The 24,238-nt window shown below is 51.8% G+C and overlaps 1 protein-coding gene across 2 annotated transcripts in view; it reads right to left on the bottom strand.

Annotated features, from left to right (window-relative positions):
- The window catches only part of CMYA5 (cardiomyopathy associated 5), an 80,530-nt gene that overhangs the window by 41,658 nt on the left and 14,634 nt on the right, over positions 1-24,238 (bottom strand). For both annotated transcript variants that reach the window (XM_070056327.1, XM_070056329.1), the window contains exon 2: positions 676-10,516. In XM_070056327.1, the coding sequence (XP_069912428.1) occupies positions 676-10,516 (9,841 nt within the window). The remainder of the gene's footprint in view (positions 1-675; positions 10,517-24,238) is intronic.

Raw genomic sequence — 24,238 nt, 5'->3', positions numbered from 1 at the left:
CTCAAAAGTTTTTTTTTTTTTAATTTAAAGTTTTGGGCAATTTTTATAATAAGGGTTAATACTGTTACAAGAGTCCCCTCAAAGGCATGATCCAGTGGTTATGTATCCTGGTGTCTCCAGACTCTAAAAATGCCTGGCTCACGGTGAATACCAAATAAATGGTTGTCGGCCAGCATCACAGCTCACTAGGCTAGTCCTCTGCCTGCAGCGCTGGCACCCCGGGTTCTAGTCCCGGTTGGGGCACCAATTCTGTCCCGGTTGCTCTTCTTCCAGTCCAGCTCTCTGCTGTGACCCGGGAGTGCAGTGGAGGATGGCCTAAGTGCTTGGGCCCTGCACTTGTAGGGGAGACCAGGAGGAAACACCTGGCTCCTGGCTTCAGATCGGCGCAGCGCACTGGCCGTAGCGACCATTTGGGGGGTGAACCAATGGAAGGAAGATCTTTCTCTCTCTCTCTCTCTCACTGTCTAGCTCTGCCTGTCAAATAAATAAATAAATAAATGGTTGTCAACCCAACCTTAACCAAGCTCCTGGAGAAGTGTTCTCTGTCTGCTTTCAGCAAATCCTTCAGCATTAAAGAGAAATGCATCAAATATTGATCATTTGCAAAATTAAGACAACAGGAACACACACTTAATGCACTTGTGCTGTTATTTGTAAGCTGTGAAATGTACCCACCTTCACAGCACTTATGGCTGTGTCAAGCGTGGAAACCTCGTGGTCTTTGTGGGTGCCCGCCACCTTGTCAAGAGTGGAGATTGGGCTCCTGCAGGTGTAGCAGTACGTGTCAATCTGGGGCTTTTTCAGGTCCTTTGGTGCCTTCTCAGTCACTGACTCTGGGGACACTTGGTCTTGGGCAGTCGTCTCTCTGCCCCAATCTTCCTGTCTGGCCGATGAGCTTTGTTCTGTCTCCCTCACGAGTGCATCTGTGCTGATGGGCTCCAAGGCTTCCTGGCCTTGAGGTGGTAGCTCATCTCCAGGCACGGCTTCTGAACACAGTTCTTGCGATGAGATGTCTTCACCGACAACTGCGTAGCTGACAGACTCGGCGAATGGGTACTCATCCTGAACAGGGCTATTGCGGAGCCTCTCTTGGCTCGGCTCAGTGGGGACCGGTATTGAAGGTCCTTCTAGTGGCATTTCTCCAGCATAAGCCTCACCAGATACAGGCTCCTCCTCTGGGAAGGACACCTGTTCGGGGACATTCAGGCCGCTCTCTGGACCTGCATGTGCTGCCTCATTTCCCTGACTGGTCGCCCCCTCCACGTGTGCCAGAGTGTGACGAGTGTCGACAAACGGAATCGCGTAGCTCACCTTCTGGGTGGCTGCTGAGACTGTCTCGATGACGGGTGCCTCCCTCGGCAGCACGGCTGCATCCCCAGGGGTCTCCACGCGGCCCTCGGCTTCCCCTTCCCTGTACGCAGCTTTCTGCTCCCCTTCCAGAGTCGCCTTCCCCAGAACAGTTCCAGACTTGCCCCAGATCTCCCCTTCTGCAGCTATCAGGTGGTAGGACTCATCCTCACCAATGGGTTCTTCCTCCAGACCCTGGCCTTGGTCCTCCTGAGCTACAGAAGTGTCGTGGAGGATGTCGTCTCTGAGTAGGTACTTCTCGAAATACATTCCTGTTGCATCGTCAGCGTCAGATCTTCTTGGAAATGAAGCCTCCGAGTTCACGCTGTCTCCTTCAGAAGCCGTCTCCTCGTCACGCTCTCTCTCTCCAACTGCCTCATCGTACAGATCCTTATATAAAAATGCAAGTGCAGGCGGCTGCTCCAGAAGCTCAGGGTTAATGGCTTTGGCCACAGTAGGAAATATCTGGGTTCTCGACAAAACTCCCTCTTCTGTGTCGAATAAAGGCATCCCAGGAGATCTGGACTCTGCATCTCTGCGCAATCCCTTTGCAGCGTCTTCATCAGGCGATTTCTGGATAACAAAAGGTTTTTGGGGCTCTGGGTGAGGTAACTTGCTGTGGTCCTTTTCCGGCCCATAAAAGCTTTCATCCAGTTTCACCAAGTCATAGTCCTGCTCCAGGACGGTTTCCTCTGAACTTTCTGGAAGAGAGATCATTTCTTTGGCTGCTTCCTTTGAGGGTTCCTCTTCAACATTTAATTTCCGTGGAGGTTTCTGTCTTTCTGGGTCTGGCGAGATGTTATAATCAATCAAAGTATACTTTTCAAAGTAATCCTCTTCACTGGGGACTGTGGGCTGAGCAAAAGCTAAATCACCAGCTTCCAATTCTGTGGGTATCTCCTCTTCTGTTTTATAACTTTCGTTTTGTTCATTTTCTTTGAAAGATGGGAGTTTTCTGCCAGAATCTTCTAAGTTGCTCTTTGATGTTCTGTGGACAGCAGCTGCCTCATTATCATCACGGAGCGCCGTGGTTTTAATTGGGAACTTCTCTTGCAAATATTCTAACTTATCCTGCAATTGTTCGCTTTCCTCCTGATCAGCTGAAGGAATAAAGGCAGGGGCGTGGACATTCAGTATCTCACAGCCTTCAGAAATGATGATGAAGGCACTCTTCTGATCTTCTGAAAGCCCGGCTGGCTTGCTGGTCACTGTGAATGCGTCCTCAGCCTCCTCCCGTGTTTCTTTAGCAGGAGCCACTTTATCAGCGCTGGCTGTTGATGCGCTGGTTATAAATTGGGCATAGTTGCTTGTTGCTGGAGACGACGGTTCACTTACAGGGGCATCCTCCACGGCCACCATGTGGTGCTTTGAGATGAGAACGGACTGGTGAGGCACATCGGGGGCGCGGTCCCTAGCTTGGCTGGTATGGACCGTATGGCGCTCTGCAGTCCACTCCGACTGTGGCACGTCCTGCTTCTCCACTGCATGTATGTCTGTAGACTCTCTTGAAGCAGCAGTCTGTGGTTTCAGAGGTGATGGCAACAGTGGAGTTTCTAAGCTCTTTGCATCCTCAGAAAGGTGATCCAAAGCCCTCTGGGAGTCTTTGGACAGAGCGCCAGGCTTCGCTCTTTCTTTCCCGACAGCGACTGAACCACCTTCAGATGCTTCTGACGGTGGCACCTGACCCTTTTCCTCACTGGGGCCTGCCGTGCCCCTGCCTGGTTTTTCAAACACCAGGTCTCCCTCTGGAGCTATGGAGTGGTTATCCATTTCACTGCGGCAAGGAAGATCCACTGGACGGAAACTTTGGGTTTTTTCCCCAAAAACTCTACTTTCTTCTAATAGGTGTGGTGGGACTCCTCCCGCCTTTGCTTCCCTGATTTCAGGGCGAGCCTCTGAGATCACGCTTTCGGGTGTCTCAATAATTGATGCCGTTTTAACTACCAAGAATGGTTCCGTTTCACCCCTGGAATGAACTAAAGTGATATCCGACTCTTCAGGCACAGACCTGGCCCATTCCTGCTGCTGCTTCTCTTTTTCTTCTCCCTTCTCCTCCTCAGAACCAACAGCAATTCTGGAGCTTTCCTTGTGGTCTCCATTTTGATCGATGAGCGTCGGCGGTATGGGTATCTTGGATTCTTCTGTTTTGTGCATGACACGTGCCTTTCCTGGCTCCTTATCTTCTCTGAGCTCTGTCAGGGCCACCGTTTCCTGCCCTTCGGCCAAGGTGTAGGATCTGGTCTCCAAGTCACCTTTCTCCTCCGTGCAGCCAGCAGACCTGAGTTTTATGTCTTCCTCCAAACCTCCTGAGGAAGTGGATTCTAGCAGGTCTTCCTTTCGTCTGCCTTCTCCAAGAGCAGCTAGTCTGCCTTTTGATTCTTCTCCAGGAGAAATGATCCACTCTGGCTTCTCTGATTCCCCCATGATATTCTTGCTTGTGACATCAGATAAAACTGGTTTGGGCTGTTGTGGTGTCTTACTGACAAAATCAAATGAAAACAGTGATTTTTCTTTTTGGTCACTTCTTGGCTCTTCCTGAACAGAAATGGTCCACTTTGAGGGAGGAGAAATCGCTGGCTTCTGGTATCTTTTACTATCGGTAACTGGGGCAGATTTCTCAGGCGTGGGAGAAGAGGGCTGAATTCCCACGTGGTCCCCGCCAGGAGCAGGAGGAGCTGCTGAGTTCCTGTCCACCTCTCCTGGGCAGGGTGCAGCTTCTTCCCTTCCCAGTTCTCTGGATGCCTCAGGGCTGGACCGTGCCTGCTGCGAAACTTCCACCTTCGATAGAACTGTGAGCGTGTCTTTAAGGCCTTGGCCTTCCCCAGGTGTAACCATGGCCTCTCGGGGTCCCTCGGCAGCTGCAGGTCTTGCTCCCGGCTTCCCGGCTGCCTTCTGCTCAGCGGGACTCTCCCCTTCGGGCACTCTCACAGTCCCTGTGCTCGCTACAGAGGGACTTGGCAGAGACTCCACATCTTTTTCAGCAACTTTGGTATCTTGAGTGCTTGATCCAAAGAACAGACTAGACATCCAGGATTTGAAAGATGAAATCCCTCTCTTTCCCTTTTCCTGAGGGACAGCTGGCTCTGCTGCCTTTGGCTGCTCGGGCAGCTTCTGCACCTCGTCTGGTGCATCCTGGGGTAGAGGTTCCTCCTTGGCTGGGATGGGGGACAGGGGCCACCTTTGAGGGGGAGTTTCCACTGCAGGGGTGGGGGTCTTTTCCTCGTCAGCATCACCTACAACCTTTGGCGGGACCCTTCTTGCCTCTTCTAGCAGCTTCTCTGCAGGTAATGGAGGGGCGTGTCCACGAGATTCCTGTTCATGGCCCCGAGCAGGATCCCTAACATCAGCCGGGAGACGGGCTGCCTGGGCAGGAGACAGGATAGCCTCTGGCTTCCCTTCCTCTGCGAATAGACCAGACTCTGCTTTCTGGAGAGTTCCTGCAAGAGGTAGCTTGGTTTCTTCCTGGCTCTCCTCCTTGCATGGCCTGGGGAGCTCTGTGTCTGCCTTCTGTGATGTCAAACGATCCCCGGCCACCACAGAACAGGTCTGCACCTCCTCTGCTGTGTTTCCCTCTACGTTTCCAGCCAGAACTAAAGGGGCTGGCTTGTGAGCCAGCTGTCTTTCCTCGGGAGAATCAGCTTTAGTGGACAAGGTCTCCCCAGCCTTCAACGGTATTGCCATGCGGTCCTCGCCCTCAGCAGAATCCAGCTGCACGGACGCCTGCCTTCCTTCCTGCTGCTCGCTGGCCATATTTTCTGGCTTTCCCAGTGTCCTGTTCTCATCCCCTGGAGAAATGATAGGCTCTTTCACTTTTGTTTCTTTGATACCTGCAGGCTCCGTTGTCACAAACGATTTCGATTGTTCCAAAGGCAAACTCTCTTTCATAACTAGAAGTCGTTTAGTGCCCAGATCTTCTCTACCCACGAAAGACCCGCCTACATCAGGCGATCCAACCACCTGATCTGAATGGCGTGCTTTTTCTGGCTGCTCCTGTTCCACATGGAGGCTGGACGCGGCCTTTGACAGTTCTACAGTAGACACGAGAAGCTCCCTGGTTTCGTCTTCTCCTCTTTGCCTAAGCTCAGCGGGACTCTTTTCTAAGATGGAGTCCACTGCTTCTGCTACCAGAGATCTTGCTTGTTTTGCCCGTACAGAGCCACTATCTCCACCTTTAGTGCAAGCAGACACGGGCTCTGGCAACTCTGGTGCTTCCTGTGGTCTTACTTCCTTCTCCGGCTCTGCCTGAACAAGATCACAGTTTTCTGACAGGAAACCTCTCTGGGCTGCCAAAGACGTCTCCAAAGCCCGCGTGGGGGTCAGGAAAGTCAGGGCTGAATCTTCTGATGCTAAAACATCCACCTTGGAGTAGCTTGCCATTTCCTCCCCTTCGCTTTTGGGAACTGCGTGTTGGGCTGCAGGTGACACATTCTGCAACAGATGGAATTCGGCTTCTTCTCGCTTTTGCCCACTACCCAGTTCCAGCGAAAGCTCGTGTTCAGGCCCTGATGCTGCTGAGACAGCTGCCAGGGACTCCTTCGGTGACAACACCACGTGCTCAGAGTCGAGGACTGCAGACTGTGACACATCCTGTTCATCTCCCACCCCGGCTTCCTCAAACACTTCTGAACGCTGAGAAGACGGCATCGTGGTTACTGACAACTCGGGTTTCACGTCCTCAGTTTCCACCCTCGGCAAAGTAACATGCTCCAATGCAGACGGCATGCGTGGAGGGGAAGGCAGTTGAATTTCCTTCTCTGCTTCTGACCGAGCAGAGCCTATGGACAAAGACGTTTCAGCGAGAGAAGCAGCACTTTCAATCACTGCCTCATCTCTAAGAACCAGACGCACACTTTCAGGTTTCGCAGGTGGCACCGAAACACCTCCTAGGGCATCTTGTCCTGCTTGGGCTGGGACCACACCCTCCACGTGGGTAGCAAGAGAGGCACCTGAATCGCTTTTCAATTTGGTAAGGTTCGCATCGGGCTTAGCTAGAGGCGCTGTGGCTGTGGAGGACCTGGGTTCAATTTCTTTCTTTATTTCTTCTGACAATGCTGAAAATGCCGGTGCAGGTAGACCCTCTTCACCTTCCTTTCCTGTACCGGGTGGCCCTGCTGTTTTGGAATCCAGTTTCACTTCCATTTTCACACCTGATGAAACCTCATGTCCAGACAGAGCTGTCTCCCTCAGGGGTAAAGGAGGGTTTATTCCCGCAGGCTCACCCTCGGACAACACTGTCTGCTCTGGTTCGGGTCTGGAAGCTGCACTTCCAGCTAAACTGGGTTTGACTTCCTTCTTTGGCTCCTCTACCGCGTCAGGCAGAGCTGACGGTTTCATCTCGGACCTGAGAACGTCTGGAAGCTGCGGCTCCACCTTTTGAGCCTGCGATGCCTGTGCTGTGGCTCCTTGAGAATCAGGCACCGTTGCCTCCTCTCTGACTTCCTGCAGCACCATCTGTTCGTTCACAGCTTTCAGAGTGAGTGACGCTTGGCGTTCCTGTTCTTCCTCCGTGGCATGGGCTGAATCCAGTGAAGCTGAAGGCTGGGATGCAGGCAAAACAGGCCGGGTCTCCTCCTTCCCCACGGATGACTGTGCAGGTGCCAACGGAGGTGTGGCTACTGACCAGCTGGTCTTGACGTCTCCCTTCTCCAGCTCACTGGTTAAACGTGACAGAATCAACTCTTCACTCTCAGGCTCTAGAGCTGCTTGACTTCTCTGCTGTTGCATCCTGACGAGATATTCAGATACAGGTGTTGAGGTCACGTGAGCGTCTGGCTTAATTTCTGCTTCCTCTGCCTTCGTTGTTGAAGGTGGCGGACTTACTGCTTCGGGTGTGTTCTGCCCTGGTGAAGAATCCAAGTGCTCAGGCGTGGGGGTGGCAGCAGTTGACCCGCCGTCGTCCTCATCTGTTCTGGAAAAGCAGGGGTAACTGGAAGCAGAACTGGCAGGCATCCGTGAGTAGGGCTCCGTTTCGGTCTTCTCTGTTCCTGGGCTCCTGTAGGGTGGGATTGACACTTGCGAGGCTGAGTCTGGAGAAAAGAGGTCGATTTCTTCCGTGTCTTCATCTGAGAACACCGTGTGTTCGGACGGGGAGGTTAAGTACAGCGGAGAACCACACTCGAGTTCTCTTCTCTCTGCGTCCTGCGCTGCAGAGGGTGGAAATGAGAATTCGGAAATAAAAGCAGAGTCCGGAGAAAAAGGTCCAACGTCGTCACGCTCCTGTTCTGAGAACATCTCTGGGGAGGAGGCCCCTTTTAGGTTCAGGGGGGAAGCACAGATGATTTCCTCCTCCAGCGACTCCGGGGTTGCGAATGGCGGCACTGAAAATCCAGAAGCGGACCTGGAAGAGGGAGTGTAGCGCTCGCCCTCCACTGGCGCCCCTTCCAGTACGACCCCGTGTTCAGCTGGGGGCATCGCAGGCAGCAGGGCCTGGCATTCTGGGGTCTTCTCCGCTGTGCGGGGTGGCAGAGGGAGTTCAGACACAGAGGCCACATGTTGGGGCTGTGGTCTGGCATCTTCCTTCTCTTCTCCTGACAGGATCGTGTGCTCAGAAATCCCTTTTGATCTCAGCTGGGACACATCATGGATTATTTCCTTCTGGGATTCCTGGGAAATATTTGGTAGAACCGCGTGTTTGAAAATGTGTTTGGAATCTGGGGTGACACGTTCACTTCCTGAACCTTCTCCGGGTGAGACCTGGAGTTCCACGGTAGCAGTAGGGGGCAGTGGGGGCTGGAGCTCTGGGGTCCTCTCCGGTGTGGGGGGTGGGAGAGCGTGGTCAGACACAGAGGCCGCAGGTGGGGGATGTGGCCCGGCCTCTTCCTTCTCTTCATCCGATGGCACTGTGGGCTCAGGAACACCCTTGGATCGGAGTTGGGGCACGTCTCCGATGGCTTCCTTCCGGGATTCCTGTGTGGCGTCCGGGGGAACCGCGTGTTCGGAGGCCAGTTTGGAATCGGGGGTGACACGCTCACGTCCTCTGTCCCCTCCTGAGGGGCCGAGGTGCTCGGAGGCGGCCGTAGGGGGCGGCGGCAGGCGCTCAGGGGTCCTCTCGGCGGGCAGTGTGGAGACGGGCGGCTCGGGGGCCGAGGCCGCACCTGCGGACCGCAGGTCGTCGGAGGCGGGCGAGGCCTGTGGAGAGCAGCGCCCGCTCTCGGCGGCGGAGGACGCGGTGGAGGACAGCGGGGACAGCGGGGACCGCCACCCCGGGGCCTCGCTCTCTCCTGCCGAGCCCGCGGCGGCCTTCCCTCGGGGAGGAGGAGACGCGGCTTCCGGCTCTGGCTCCTCGGGGCTGCGGTGCGAATCCCGCGGCCCCGAGAACTCCGACACGAAAGCAGAATCCGTGGAAACAGACTCGCTTTCCTCTCGCTCCTCCTCAGACCAGGCGGCGCGGCCCGGCGGCCATGCCCCGGGCTCCTCGTCCTGCGGCTCCAGCTCCGCGGGCCGCCGCGGCGGGAACGGCCCCTCGCCGGGCAGCGGGCTCTCGGGGTAGTCCAGCTCGATCACCTCCTCTTCCTCCTCTTCCTCCTCCTCCTCTTCCTCCTCCGCCAGCTCCGAGCTTGCTGCCGGGGCTGGCGGCCCGGGCTCCTCGTCCTGCGGCTCCAGCTCCACGGGCCGCCGCGGCGGGAACGGCCCCTCGCCGGGCAGCGGGCTCTCGGGGTAGTCCAGCTCGATCACCTCCTCCTCCTCCTCTTCCTCCTCCTCCTCTTCCTCCTCTGCCAGCTCCGAGCTTGCTGCCGGGGCTGGCGGCCCGGGCTCCTCGTCCTGCGGCTCCAGCTCCGCGGGCCGCCGCGGCGGGAACGGCCCCTCGCCGGGCAGCGGGCTCTCGGGGTAGTCCAGCTCGACCACCTCCTTCTCCTCCTCCTCCTCCTCCCCTTCCTCCTCCCCCAGGTCCGAGTCTTTGGCGGAGGCGGCTGTGGGCCGGGAAGGTTCCGGTTCTTCCTTCTCCGCGCCCTCCCACGCCGGGGGCTCAGGCGCGCGGCCCGCGGGCTCTGCTTCGACAGTGGCGTGAGGAGGGGTCCACTGCTCGGGGACGGGCGCCGCCTTTTCTGGCGAGGCCAGGTCCAGCCGGTCTTCATCCGGGGCCGCGGCTTCCAGCGGAGCCGGCGCCAGGCCCGGTGGCCCTGCCCCTGGGGACGGGATGCGGCCCGCGGCCTGCACCTCCTCCAGTGGCGAGGGCCAGGCCTTGGAGCCCTTGGAAGCCGCGGCTCCTGGAGACACAGGCTCAAGCTCGTGCCCAGCAGGTTCCAGGGACACGAGTGGGCCGAGGGCAGGAGGGGACAGCTCCTTGGCCGCTGGCTGCTGCGGCACTGCTGGCGGAGCCCCTGGGGCTGTGTGCGCAGAGTCCACCAGCCTGTCCTTCTGGTCCTCCTGTGCGGTCAGTGAGGCCAGGGCCGAGGGTCTTTTGGAGAGCGCCCCTCTCCAGGGGGGACTAGGCTCTCGGACGCTGTCCCCAGCTAGGCTTCGGGCTGCGACTGTGGCCGTGGGGGAAGCCCTACTGGCGTCGCGATCGCCCAGGTCTGGCTCGAGACGAATGGAGGCCTCTTTCCCTTTCCTGTAATGTATTTCTTGAATGACGTAACCCTTCGGCAACGTCCCGTAGAACTGCAGCGGGATCAGCTCCTCCTTCACCGAGTTGAACATCTTGATCTTGTACTGCACGGTCCCGATGTAGACCGGCCTCAGCACCAGCGGCTTGTGCTCCTTGTAGATGGCCCCGGTGATGGGGGGCGTGCTCGAGGTGGTCTTCTTCCTCGTCTTATCATAGGTGCCCGCAGGGGACTGCTCCTTCTTGGGGCTCAGGCTTCCTGAAACTAAAGCGCTGTCTTTGTTGTGTGCGGGGACAGCGTGGGGGTCAGAATTCCTTTTCCTGCCGCCTTTCCGGCGCAGTGAGGGTGAGCCAGGCTTTGACTTGTGAGCTCTTTTCCGACCCTTTTTGACTTCACCCATCACGAAGGAAACGTTTCCTGGAGGAGAGCTCACAGTTGACCCTTCTGGGCTGTACACACCAGAAGTCTGACTCCCCTCGGAGGCCCAGGGAGTGGAAGATCCGCTGGAGTGGGTCTCCCAGGTGATGCCACTGTCCTCCCGCTGGACCGCCACCATGGAAAAGGAGGGGTCGGAGACGATGCAGTCCTGCCTGGTTGTACCCTCTTCATCCTGGTCTGATAAGCTATGGTAAATGATAATACCAATGATTACATTAATATCATGATGTTAATAAATAGAATAATAAATAAATGTGTTTTAGCAGGTAAAGAAGTAACATTAAAATAAAAATATTATTTCTATCCACATCAAAAAATAAGGTTGTATTTAAAACAAAAAGTTTAACTGGGGCAGGTATTTGGTGCCCCCTGAGATGCCTGCATCCCATACTGAGTGCCTGGGTCTGAGTCCCAGTTCCAGTCCCAGTTCCAGCTCCCTGCTAATGCACCCCCTGGGAGACAGCAGGTGACGGCTCAAGTACTTGGATCCCTGCTACCCACGTGGGAGACCTGGATTGAATTCCAGGCTCCTGGCTTCAGCCTAGCCAAGCCCTGGTTGTTGCCAAGTATATGGAAAATGAACCAGTGGATAGGAAATCTCTCTCTCCCTCTCCCTTTCTTCTTCTCTCCCCTCCAATCCCCCTCTCTGCCTTTCAAATAAACAGATTTTTAAAGTTAAAGATCCAAATACAATAAGACATTTGGGTCAGACTCACTCAACATCCTGCAAACTCAAAAAAAACTGAAGTTAAATTCAGCTCTCCCCAAGCAGGGGTGACCCCCTAACCTCCCCATAGCTTGTCCTCCGGTCACCAGGATTTTCAAAAATAACTCTTGGATGTGTGATCTGTTACTACTGTCAGCACCTAACCTAGTGTGTTAGTTTTCCATCACTATAATGAAATGCCTGAGACTGGGTAATAGAGAGAGAAGAGAGGTTTAGTTCACAGTTTGGATGACGGCAGGGAGCAAGGAGGTCACATATCAAAGCAGGAAATCAGACAACAGGGAGTTGGGGGGCGGGTGTCACACAGCTCTCTGATGCTTGTCTGACATTGTTCCCAAGTGCCCACCTCCTCTGTGCCCCTACGGGGTACATTTCTAACTACAGATTTTGATGTGCAGCGTAACAGATCTTGGGGCCTCTGGGTCAGGGTGAAGGGAAAACAGGTCATTGGAAACAGAAAGGTCACAGAAAAGTTCAGCCCACTCGCGTCACTTCTCCTCTGCCGCCGGGTAAGGACGGGTCCTACCTGTCACGGCTGTTGTGAAGACCAGCTTAGCTGACTGGTTAATTCACTCACTGTGCTCAGGGAAAGTGCCTCGCAGGGCTTAGTGCTCAGTCATAGTGCCTGCGATCAGGCCTTCCATGCAGTGCTGGCACCGGGGCATGGCACTCTCGATGGAACGAGAGCGAGCGGACTCCTGGCTCCCCAATGGCTCCCACGTCCCCTCTGGAGCAGCAGGCTCAGGTTTCCCCCTCCAGCCACTGGGCAGCTTTCTCCTTCCCTGGAGCCCCCTCCTTGCCTGTGCACCTCAAACACTTGCCTCCCCAGCACCTGCCCTTCTGCAGACTGAAACCCCGTCTCCTCCTCCGGGCTGGATTTAAAACCTCCACTGTTACCATTCTCAACTGATACAGCAGCCATGTCTCCCCCAGCTTCCTAGACACCGAGTTCCAGGGAATACGCCTCGGGCTGTTCCCGCCTAGGAATGCGGTGAGCTGTCAAACAAATCCAAGCCATTTCCGGGCTTATACACGTCTACAACAATAAAAACCAAACAATCCCCTTGTTACACCGCTAAGCATACGTATTACATTCAGGCACTTTTTAGAAAGATACACAGAATCCAGGTCCCTTACTCATCAGTGACTGTTTACATCAGCGGCGCTTGACTCGAAGACAACTGTAGAATCGCCTGCAGGGAGCTCTGAACAGTGACACAGCTCCACGGAACTCTGCACAGATTCGGACTTGACCGTGCTAGGCTGCGGTCTGCACACTGCCGTGCTGTGCACTGTTAGAGCTTCCAGCTAATGCCAGTAGACGCCGGAGCTCAACATCGCCGGCTCCACAGCCGAAACTCCAACGGCACCACCTGTCCTGCTTCCTCTGAGCGCGCCCTGCGGCCTCGGGTTCGGCTGAGGACTGGACCCCCTGGTCCTAGCAGGCACATTCTACTCCCCTTGGAAAACCTCAGCTTCCCCCAAGCCTCCTTGCGCTGAGGTCTAGACCTCCTTAGCCAGGTGGAGCTGCGGCAGCCAGCAGCCTCATCCACTGCCCGAGGGGGCCACCGAGCAGCCTTCTCTACACAGGCCGTGAGTGAATGGGCTGGCAACAGGGGGAGAAGCAGCTTCTCCATTTCCCGGCAGCTCTGCTCTCAGCTGTTTGCGTTGATGCTGAGCTCGTGAACTTAATTAGGAGCTGATAGGCGCTCTCAGTCCGACTCTACGCCCTCAGCGTTTCACACTCCTCCTCTTCCCTTCCAGGTCACTTCGGAAAGAGGAGGCAATTGGAAATGCAACAGTATGACATGCAGCCAGGAAGATTCCTTCCACAAACATAAAGACACAGAGTTTTCTTTGAAGAAATTCAGAACCTAATGAGGAGACAGGGCTGAACGTTCTAACATGGAATAAACACCCTTAGAGATGACAGGCAGGAGACAAGGAGGTGGAGCCGGGACTACCGCAGGAGGAAGGCTATAGGAACTGGGGTGCAGGAGTAGGAGTTTGCGAAATGGAGGAAGAGGGGAGGCAGTGGGAGGCCAGGGGTGACTCCCGGAGAGGGTCACGGAGTACACAAATGCACATGATTCAAGCGTCTGGCTCACCAGGGACCCGAAGTTCGAAGTGCCAACAGGAGTCAGAGAATGACTGTATTAGCACTGTCCCACCAGGGCCCCGCATTCACACTGCACTCAGTGCAATGAAACAAGGCATAAGCAGAAGGCAGACGGTCCCCAGAGAGCTCAGACACGTCTCCAGGGCCGCTTCGGCCTGAGGCACACAAACGCTCTCATGTACGTGTGCATCAGCTTTCCACAGTTACAGTATCCGGCTCTGAGCATCTCCTCACCCGCTCCCACAAGGCTCTGGTGGCTGTATCTACGGGAGTGAAGGCAGACCAGTCAAATGACGTAGGAAGCTCATTTCCTCCCCACTTGAGCACTGGGCGGCGAGAAGGGTCTGCAGGTCTGAGTTAGACCAAGGAAAGCTAGACTGGTAGCAGAGATGCACTTTTGAGCCCCCAGCCTTCCCCTGGAGGATAACCTGATTTGATTAAGGAAGTTTCCTTCCATTCCTGTTTGCTTAGACTTTTGTGTTTAAGTCATGAATGAATGTTAAATTTTATTAAGCAAGCTTACCTACTATGGAGATGATCACTTTTTCCTTTATGCTGTTCAAGTGGGTTACAATGTTTGATGTCCAGTTGTCCCTTGAGCTCCTGAACTGAACTCAACATGGCTGTGATGTACTACACCTTTTCTATGATGCAGGATTTGGTTAGCTAATGCTGTGTTTAATAAGTTCACGCCAGCGGCTAGCACAGTGGCATTATGGGTTAAACTGCCTCTCACACTGCCAGCATCTGATATGGGTGCCTGTTTGAATCATGGCCACTTCACTTCCAATTGAGCTCCCTGCTATGGCCTGGGAAAGCTGCAGAAGATGGCCCAAGTGCTTGGGCTCCTGCCACCTACATGGAAAACCTGGTAGAAGCTCCTGGCTCCTGGCTTTGAACTGGCCCCGCCCTGGCCATTGTGGCCATCTGGGGAGTGAACCAGTGTCTCTTCTGCTCTGTGTGTCTATTTAAATTTAACATAATAACCAATATTTTCTATTTTATTGCTTGTTTTCTACTTGTATTACCTATTTTGTGTTCCTTTTTCTCTCTTCCCTTGTCTTATTTTGGACTGAATATTTCTTATTCCATTCCTCATTTGTTATCTTGTTTTTTACATTCTATTTTACTATTCTGTTAGCAATTACCCCAGAGATATGCATCCTTGGCTCATTAATGTCTAACATGGTATTTTTATCTCTTCCTAGACAATACAAGAACTATGAATTTGTCATTATAATTGCATATATTAAGCCTAAAAATGTTTTTAAATCCCATGACATACTTCTCTTTATTGTTTTAAGTGTAAAACATTCAGATTTAGATACTGAACTTTTAAAAAAAATGTTCATTTTCATCTACTGGAAAGGCAGAGTGACAGAGACAGAGACAGAGAGAGATCTCCTAATGTTTTACTCCCTCAAATGCTTGCAACCGCCAGGGCTGGGCCAGGCCGAAGCCAGGAGCCAGGAGCTCCATCTGGGTCTCCCCTGGGGTAGCAGGGGTACTTGGGCCACCATGTGCTGCCCCCAGGATGCCTTAGCAGGAAGCAGGAAGCTGGACTGGAAGCAGAGTAGGCAGGACTTCACTTATAAATGACACTCCCGTGCTCCAGTGATGGCTTACCCTGCTGTGCCACAACACCAGCCCCAGATACCGGACTTCTTCTTGTGCTGCATTCCTTCCTGTATCCCTGAGTGTCCACCCTGAGGCCATTTTCCTCCTTCCTGAAGAATTCCTTTTAGTGTTTTCTTTTGCTTAAATCTCCTGGTCAAAAATTCTTTCTGCTTTTTCAGTAAGTCCTTGTATACCTTCCTTCTCAAAGAAAGAATAATTTTTCAGGGCACAAAATTCTAAATTGGCAGATACTTTCATTCAGCTCCTTAAAATAGCATCCCGTTCTCTTCTATTTCCATAGTTTCTTTTGATAAATTGTCAGAAAAACTGCTGCTCTTTTGAACGTAATTTGAGCTTTTCCCCCTACCACCCCTCACTGTTTTTAGGATCTGGTTTTATCACTAGTGTTAAGAAGTTACTCTCGTAAGGGTAGAAATTCTGCTTGAAATTTGTGTGATTACTTGAATCTGTAGATCAATGTCTTTCATCCTTTTTGAGGAGCTCTCAGTTCCACTCTAATCAGATATTGCTGCTTCCCCACTGCCTCCCTTTTCTCCTGAGATTCTAATTTTTCATTAATTAGACTTTCTCACTGTTTCTCATCTATGCTTCATTTGGATGTTTCTTCCAATCTATCATCCAGTATACTAATTCTATCTTCAATTGTGTCTAAACTGTTTACTAAATCGTCACATGTTAGTTTTTGTTCTATTTTTCACTTCGAGAATTTCTTTTTCCCCATCCTCTGACACAGTTCTCAGTCTGTTTTCACACCCAATACTTACAGAAGCTTCATTCTTCAACTGAAATTCCTCTCCTCCCACAGTTCAGTGTGTGCAAGCCTAAAGCTTCATGAAATGAGAGCTTAAAGAATTATGTGCACCATTACTTCCTCACTCATGAACTTCCCCCAGTAAACCCTAATTTATATTAACAACGTATGTCCATGCTGCTTTGAGTGGCAGGGAGGAAATGTGAGGACTTCTGGGTGGTGCTTACTGGTGAAATTTCTGTCTGACATCCCGTCCTCTGTTTTTTAGTGTGTGTGTGAGTTGTATCAGTGTAAGTCAGTTCTCAAGAGATGGGTTTCATTAAATATGCTTAAAAATGTGACTGCTGACTTTCTGAAGTGAAAGAGTGGGTCTTGGAATACGATGACCATGTCAAGAATCCCTGTGTAGTCCACCATCACTCTAAGTAAATTTTCCCTGCATGTCACCTTACTCAAAAAAAATCAGTAACTTATGGAAAATTAAGTCATTAAGACTCAGGAGTAGAAAAATCCTTGTGGTTTTATAATATTCATTTTACAGTGAAGACACAAGAAGGGAGCTGCATTTGTCAAAACTGGAACTTTTCAAGAAGGCAATGGTTGGCCATCAAGTGGAGCTAGCAAAGTAACCGTAAAAGAAACCCTACACTTCTGTAGAACTGAAATGGATCTCAGTCTATTTTTATGTAGAAGCTTATTACTGTTACACTTTATTCTGTTGGACTCAAGACTTGTGTTCTGGGCACTGGTAGCTTCTTCCTCTCATCAGCAGTTGAAGTAACATTAAAGGGACCAGCGTTGTGGCACAGGCGGCTAAGCCACCACTGTGACACTGGCTCCCCGTATCAGAGCGCCAGTGAGAATCCTGACCTACTCCACTTTCAATCCAGCTTCCTGCTAATGCTCCTGGGAAGCCAGCAGAAGATGGCTCAAGCACTTGGTTCCCTGCCACCCACATGGGAAATCCAACTTGACTGCGCAATCCTGGCTGTTTGGGACACTTGGAGAGTGAACCAGCAGATAGAAGATATCTCTCTCTCTCTCTCTCTCTCTCTCTTTTCCCCTTCTGTCTGTCTGACTTTTGAATAAATTGTAAAAGAAAAAAAGTAATATTAAAGTTCTTTATAGGAATACAATTACAAGTAAAACCTTGGAGATGCATTGTATCTTATTCTCTCAATCAATCACAGGGCACTAACACGAGTTATTATGATAATAGGATTTCCTTCCAACTAAATCATTGTAAATGCATTAAGCAGCCATTGTAATAATAAAAATAGGGAAGTCACATATGACTCTGCTCATATTATAAACCTTAAAAAATGTTTTAAAATAAAAAAAAACTAAGCAAGCTTGTGAACTCATAAATTTCATAAATTGTTAGTGGTTTATGGGCCTTAAAAATACTTAGAAATGTAATCACTAATTGCAATTAACATTTCACCAAGTATTAAACATTCATATCTCTAGCAGAAAACACATCATATACATTGCTGAACAAAAGTAATAAAAATAATTTAGATGAAAAGGAGCTTAGTAACCATTAGGGAGTTAAGAAAACATCCATGATACTGTGAGTGAAAAAAATCTTTCTCCACCATTATTGTGCCACAAATAAAAGCAGTCGTTCTGTACCCAGGTTTGTCACAGAGAGAAGTACTATCGAGTCACAATCGATCGCCAGATCCATCAGAAGCCTGGGAGCCAGGGCCCTTCACCGTCTGAAGTCTGAAGCGTAGGATCTCCCCAGGAGCCGCCCTGGGTGCCTGCACTTGCTGCTCTCCCTCCACAGGAGTGAGTCACTCCGCACAGCTTAACTTCCCTTCCTCAGAGACCAGCTCGGGTGACAACGTCCGGTAGCCGTCACTGATTCTGTAAGTCTGAAGCAACTCTGTCCCTCTGGACTGCTGGAATCTTCATCACTCTACAGGTGAGTGCTTTCTGTACCGCAGCCCTGCTATAGGACCACCTAGGACCACCTCCCTCCCTCATTCTCTTAGGAACCCTTCCCAAACACCCAACTCTGCTGTCAGGGGAGCAGAAGCTGCCTTCTGCTTGGGTCCCTATCTCCTCAGTGAGGAAATACCTGATTCAATCACAGTATTGCGAAGTGTGCACAACCAATATTTAAAGCATCAACAGCCATCACAATGGGTCCTCAGAAGCAGGAGCATGGGCCACTCCAGTCAAGTAGGTTTAATTAGAAGTGGTAGAAAGGACTTCTTAGTCTTTCTGCACATTGCCAGCTTCCATTCACAAATGCTTACCTTCATGAAATTTCACCTTCAGGTGAAACAAGGCTTTCTCAAACACCTTTGACTTGCAAGTGATTTCAAGTTGAAGCCCAAAGTCAAGACCCATTCACTCCACAAGTGTTTTTATTTAGCTCAAATTGAGTAAGATTACTGTTTGGTGCGCATTTTCTAGTCTTCAGAGTTCACTTAAAATTAACTACTTTGGTCTGAGCTTCAGGTTTTATGAGACAACTTTTATTTTGTCTTACTTTTTTTTTCCTGTGAGATCCAGCCTGTCTTTGGATCTTGCTCCTGGAGGCAGGTGCAAAGCGTAGCAGGCTGGTGGCTGCATCAGCTTCTGCCTGGCTGGAGAGAGTATCGCTAGACACAACAGCACCCTTTCGGCAGGGCCCAGGAGCGCTCACGGTGTGGACATCGCCTGGCCCTGTCCATGCAGAGGTGCGGAACACACTCTAAGACACAGGTTTGCATCTTTTTAGCTTTTTAAAAGCATTTTATCTGTAATGGCTCTTAAAATACTCGGTGGCAATTTGCTTAAAATCACTAGTCGGGATACTCATGTCTCATTGCAGGGGACACCCATCCACATGCCACTCCCGGCCTGGCCTCGCTGTCCTACTCTTCCCCACTCAGCTCCGCTCCTCGTTGTGGAGGCCTGGGGTCCTGCAGAACCTGGCAGTGGGTACTTAGATCTGTTTCTGAGAGCTGGTATTGGAAACAAGGCAGTTTCATAAGTGATAGGGTTGATACTGAACTCCCTCTACCATTCCTTCAACCTATCTATCAACTGTTTCTCTTTTTTTAAGATTTATTTTATTTATTTGAATGACAGAGTTACAGAGAGAGGTAGAGCCAGAGAGAGAGACAGAGAGAAAGGTCTTCCATCCGCTGGTTCACTCCCCAAATGGCTACAATGACCAGAGCTGAGCTGATCCGAAGCCAGGAGCTTCTTCCAGGTCTCCCACGTGGAGGCAGGGGCTCAAGGACTTGGGCCATCTTCTGCTGCTTCCCCAGGCCATAGCAGAAAGCTGGATTGGAAGTGGAGCAGCCAGGACTCAAATTGGCACCCATGTGGGATGCCGGCACTGCAGGTCAGGGCTTTAACCCGCTGCACCATAGCGCCAGCCTCTCAACTGTTTCAAAGTGCAGACAAGGAAAAGAGGGTACTGTGTAAGAATTCTACTGCCAAATCCCAGGACACCTGGCCCCATGTGCAGCAGGTGGGCATCATGTGACAGCAAGAACAGAGATGATGGGCAACCCACATGCTTCAGAGCTTCCACCACAAATGGATGTGCGGATGGATCAGGCCACGAGGAACCCACCAGTGTGGACTCCGCAATGCCCTGATGGGTCTCCTCGGGCACCTGCATCTCCTCACTTGAACAGTCGCTCAGAACTCCAGGAAGAAGGTGATTGACGAGATGCGTACCCGCAACACAGGTCAAGGTCAGAGGTGCATTGCCCATGGCCAGTGATAAATGATATACCATGGCAACAACACCCACAGGTTGGAAAGAAGAGTGATGACAATGTGAATCAGATTTGCAAAAAACACAAAAGTTGGCATTCTTAAAAGAATCGAGAGGTGGATGCTTCATACACTCGCATCCCACACCAGAGCGCCTGGGTTCAGGTCCCGCCTGTGACCAGCTTGCTGCTCTGCACACCCCAGGAGGCAGCAGGGGATGGCTCAGGTACTTGCATTGTGGGAGACTCAGCTGTTCCAGGAACCTGGCCCAGACTTGGCCCAGCCCAGCTGTTGTGGCTATCTGGGGAGTGAGCCAGCAGGTAGGCGCTTTCTCTACCTCTCTCTGTGTCTGTCCCTGTGCCTTTCAGATAAATAAAAAAAAAATTATAAAGACCTGACACAGTCACTTCAGACTTGGGCCATACCAGCCCTCGAGCTGCGCCTGCTCCATGGGCTGATTCTAGCGCTTACTCCAACACTCACTGGGTCTCTGGTTTGCAACAATATTTAGTAATACTGTAAGATCACGTGACAGCTTTCCAAATACTTTCACATATCACTTCCCTTTACCCTTAAATTCATAATTTGCTTTGTTCAGTGAGTTCTTAGCACCTACCACTTGTCAGACTGAGGCAATGAGGCTACAGCACCAAACAAAGTCCCAGCTCTCACGTTGCTTAAGGTAGTAGGGAAGCCGAGTGCTGTGAGGATAACGAAATGGGGTTCTCGTGGGTGGAGGTGCTGGCTATGCTGTGCTGTGGCACAGAGAGCAGTCAAGGGAGGCCTCTCAGAGGACACTGAGCAGACACAGGAAGGGAGGGGACGCGTATGGCAGAGCGGTGACAGCAGGAAAAGCACTGCCATGGGGCTGCACTCACCACAGTCAAACAAGAGCAGAGGCAGCGTGTGCCGGGGTACAGGGTAGGGGGGCAAGAGGCGAGGTCCCAACAGCAGCTGGGAGCAGTGCAGTGGGCTCCAGGACGGTGTGGACTCAGCTCTGTAGGAGACGGTTGGCTACAGGCCCCCTAGCCACGCCATCAGGGTCAGGCAGGCACGAAGCGATGCCAACAGGGCCCCTCTGCTCCACCCCTGCCCTGGCCAGTCAGGAACCTGAATCTCAAACCAAGTAACCCCAGGCTCCCAGGTAAGATGGTCGGCCTCTGTTGCTCCCTAGTGCCAGCCTGGTTCTCCAGGCTACGTTCGGTCTGGGAGCACCTCCGGGTTCCCCAGATGAGTCCACTTTCTGCTTGGCATAGACATAGCAGTCTCTTTGCTTGCCACTGGAGATGGCCAGCGCACCACCACCAAGCCCATTTCTCTTCTCTCGGGCTCACAGCCTCCCGTGGCAGGTGCAAACACTACCAAACGCCACTGCAGCCTCCAAGCAGATGGCCGTCTTCCTATCTGGTGACCATCAGTTAGTGATGGTTATGCATACACAAAAGTCACAGAAAAGGGAATTGAAAGATAAGCCTATTTGGGCTCAAAAATTTGTGAAATCCATGCAATTTTTTCTTCATATGCATTTTTTCATGAAGTTTTTGAAGTCCCTCATACAGTTCCTGTTATTAACACTTGAGGTAACTTCAGCACTGAGTGCCTACACAGGTGTCTGGCCTGGGCATAGCAAACATTTTTGTTAAATAAAACTGTTTCATATATATACACGCACATGGTACAGGGGCCATGTGCACAAACTGCTCTGTCAAGTTCAAGAGGGAAACGTTCACCCTGTGGGAAAAGGGTTCCACGGCCGATCCAGAACTCTGGAGTCATGGAAATCACTTCTCTATACAGAATTAACAGAGTAGTTCAGCTTTGGCATGCATGGTCAATTTATAAATACTTGGGATGGATCCTGACCATGGGTTGGAGGCTATGACTTCATTTTAAAAACTGGGAAGACATCAGGATCTACCAGGGGAAAGTAGAGAAACTCATCCACGTAAACGCTCCACAGTTACGGGAGACCAGGGATAGAAGGTGCCAGCTCCAGCATGCAGAACAAATGAACTACGGAGGGACAGCAGTGGTTCAGAGCTCAGTGACCGCATCAGGCCAAAACTCGGGCCGCTGGGTTCCTCAACGGCAGTGCTACCAGCCCGGCACCCGAGGCTAGATGAATGCGGTTTTTTTTTTTTCCTTGAGATTTATTTATTTGTTTATTTGAAAGTCAGAGATACAGAGAGAGACGGGGACACACAGAGAGAGAGAGAGAGAGAGAGAGAGAGATCTTGCAACCACTGGTTCACTCCCTAGATGGCTGCAGTGGTCGTGGTTGGGCCAGGCTGAAGCCAAGAGTTTTCATCCAGGTCTCCCACGTGAATGACAGGGACCCAAACACTCTGGCCAACCTCTGCTGCCTCTCCCAGGCCATCAGCAGGGAGCTGGACAGGAAGTCGAGCAGCCGGGACATACATTGCTACACCACAACATCAGCCCCTAGATGATTCTCTGTGACCGGAGCTCTTCGATGTGTTGAGGGTGTTTGTTACGCGACCCTGGCCCCACCCAGCAGATGCCAGCAGCACCCATCCGCAGCTGCGGCCTTCAAAACGTCTCCAGACACAACCCGGCTGAGAACCACGGTGCGGGCAGACCCAAGAGGGAAAAAGGACACTCACCGTGGCAACACCAGCCCTGGTTGAAGGTGTGAGAGGACGGCCCTGGAGGGCAAGAACAGGCCGTTCTGGGAGGCCCAGGGGAGGAGTTCAACACTGGGCACTGGAATGCCTCCCACTTCTACTGAGTGCTAGCGTGCTGAGCCAGCCCTGCTGTCAGGTGCCTGTGAGTGACGAGCTCGAGATGGCGCTCACAGTGTCGGAGAGCTGGCGGATTCTCGCTGCTGTTCCACTGGCTTTTGAAAAACACAATCTGTCAGGGCAGCACCAGTGAGGCTCCCTGGTCCAAAAACCAGAACAAATCTGATCAAATGTCTTCAGGGCCCTCCAGCAAATTTCTCTCTGAAGTTTGCAACAGAGAAAGAGCCCTGATGTTGTCACCTGGAAAACGAGACTATCTTCAAAATAACAATATCAAAAATGAAACCCAGCCCTTCCATTGGATGAAACTGGTGTGTCTGTGTATCTAGGATGGTACACAGTAGCACATGTCTTGTCTCTTTCATGTTTTAAGGAAGAAAGAAAAACCTGGCCACATCCCCACTCGGGCAGATTCTGCTGGGCTGAGGATGGCTGCCCCTCCACTCTGCAGCTCCTGAGGGAGGACCCTGCGGCTTGAAGCCAGAGAGTCCTGGCCGCAGCTGCTCTGCTGGCCCCGTGTGGACAGAGCTCAGAGATGTGAATCTTCCATTCCCAGGGGGCACCTCCAGCTCTTGGGCGAGCACCCACCGGAATGCCATGTGCAGAGGAAGAAGAGGAAGCCAGAGGTGAGAGGGAAACGCATAAGCCACCATCACACACCTCCTGTTTAATTTCCCAGCGCTCCTCCGCTGGATTTTGATGGAGTTCCAAAACCTTGCTGCCCCGAATTGGGCCGATCCGAAGCCAGGAGATTCTTCCGGGTCTCCCGTGCAGGTGCAGGGGACCAAGCACTTGGGCCATCTTCTACTGCTTCCCCAGGCAATAAGCAGAGAGCTGGATTGGAAGTGGAGCAGCCAGGACTCGAACCGACGCCCATATGGGATGCCCGCACTATAGGCAGAGGCTTAGCCTACTGCACTGCAGTGCCAGCCCCTCATTAACACCATTAACTGTGGTTCTGTGAGGGCAGGTTAGAGCACGTCTTCTATGCACACACACAACCTTTAGAACACTTCCGACCTGGGGCCGGCACTGTGGTGCAGAAGGTTAAGCTGCCGTCTGCAGCGCCAGAGTCCCATGAGGGCACCAGACTGAGTCTCGGCTGCTCCACTTCTGATCCGGATCCCTACTAATCACCTGAGAAAGCAGCAGTGGGTGGCCCAAGAGCTTGTGGCCCTGCACCCACATGGGAGACCAGAATAAAACTCCTGGCTCCTGGCTTCAGCCTGGCCCAGACCTGGCCATTGTGGCCATTTGGAGAATGAACCAGCAGATGGAAGATATCCCTCTCTCTGTGTGTCTCTCTCTCCTCCCTGCCCCCCATTTCTGCCTTTGCAAATAAATAAATCTTTTTTAAAAAAGAAAAGAAAGTTTCCAACCTTCATTTTTGCTTCATTCTTGAACCCGCAATCTGTTGTGTGCCTTGCAGAACACTTGAGCTGTTTTGAAAGCCGTGAGTTTCTGGGGCCAGCATCATGGCGCAGTAGGTTAATCTTCAGCCTGCGGTGCTGGCATCCCATATGGGCGCCAGCTGTAGTCCCTGCTTCTCCACTTCCAATCCAGCTCTCTGCTATGGCCTAGGAAAGCAGTAGAAGATGGCCCAAGTCCTTGGACCCCTGCACCCACGTGGGAGCCCCTGAAGAAGCTCCTGGAACCTGAAACCTGGCTTCAAATTGGCCCAGCTCCAGCCTTTGTAGCCATTTGGGGAGAAACCAACAGATGGAAGATCCCTCTCTCTCTCTGCCTCTGCCTCTCTGTAACACTGCCTTTCAAATAAATAAATAAATCTTTTTTAAAAAAGAACAAAAATCATATGATGATCTCAATAGATGAGAAGAAAGCTTTTGATAAAATACAAACCCTTTCATGATGAAAACTCTAAGCAAACTGGGTACAGAAGGAACATTCCTCAACACAATTAAGGTAATCTATGACAAGCCCACGGCCAGTGTCCTGTTGAATGGGGAGAAGCTGGAAACATTCCCACTGAGACCCAGAACCAGACAAGGATGCCCTCTATCACCACTGCTATTCAATACAGTCTTAGAAGTTTTAGCCAGAGCCATTAGGCAAGAAAAAGAAGTTAAAAGAATACAAATTGGGAAACAGAAAGTAAAACTGTTCCTATTTGCAAAAGACATGATTATATATATAGGATATCCAAAAGAGACTAGCAGAATTCAT

The sequence above is a fragment of the Oryctolagus cuniculus genome, chromosome 14, assembly GCF_964237555.1.
Source record: "Oryctolagus cuniculus chromosome 14, mOryCun1.1, whole genome shotgun sequence".
NCBI lineage: Eukaryota > Metazoa > Chordata > Mammalia > Lagomorpha > Leporidae > Oryctolagus > Oryctolagus cuniculus.
This window is presented reverse-complemented; position numbering and strand designations above follow the sequence as displayed.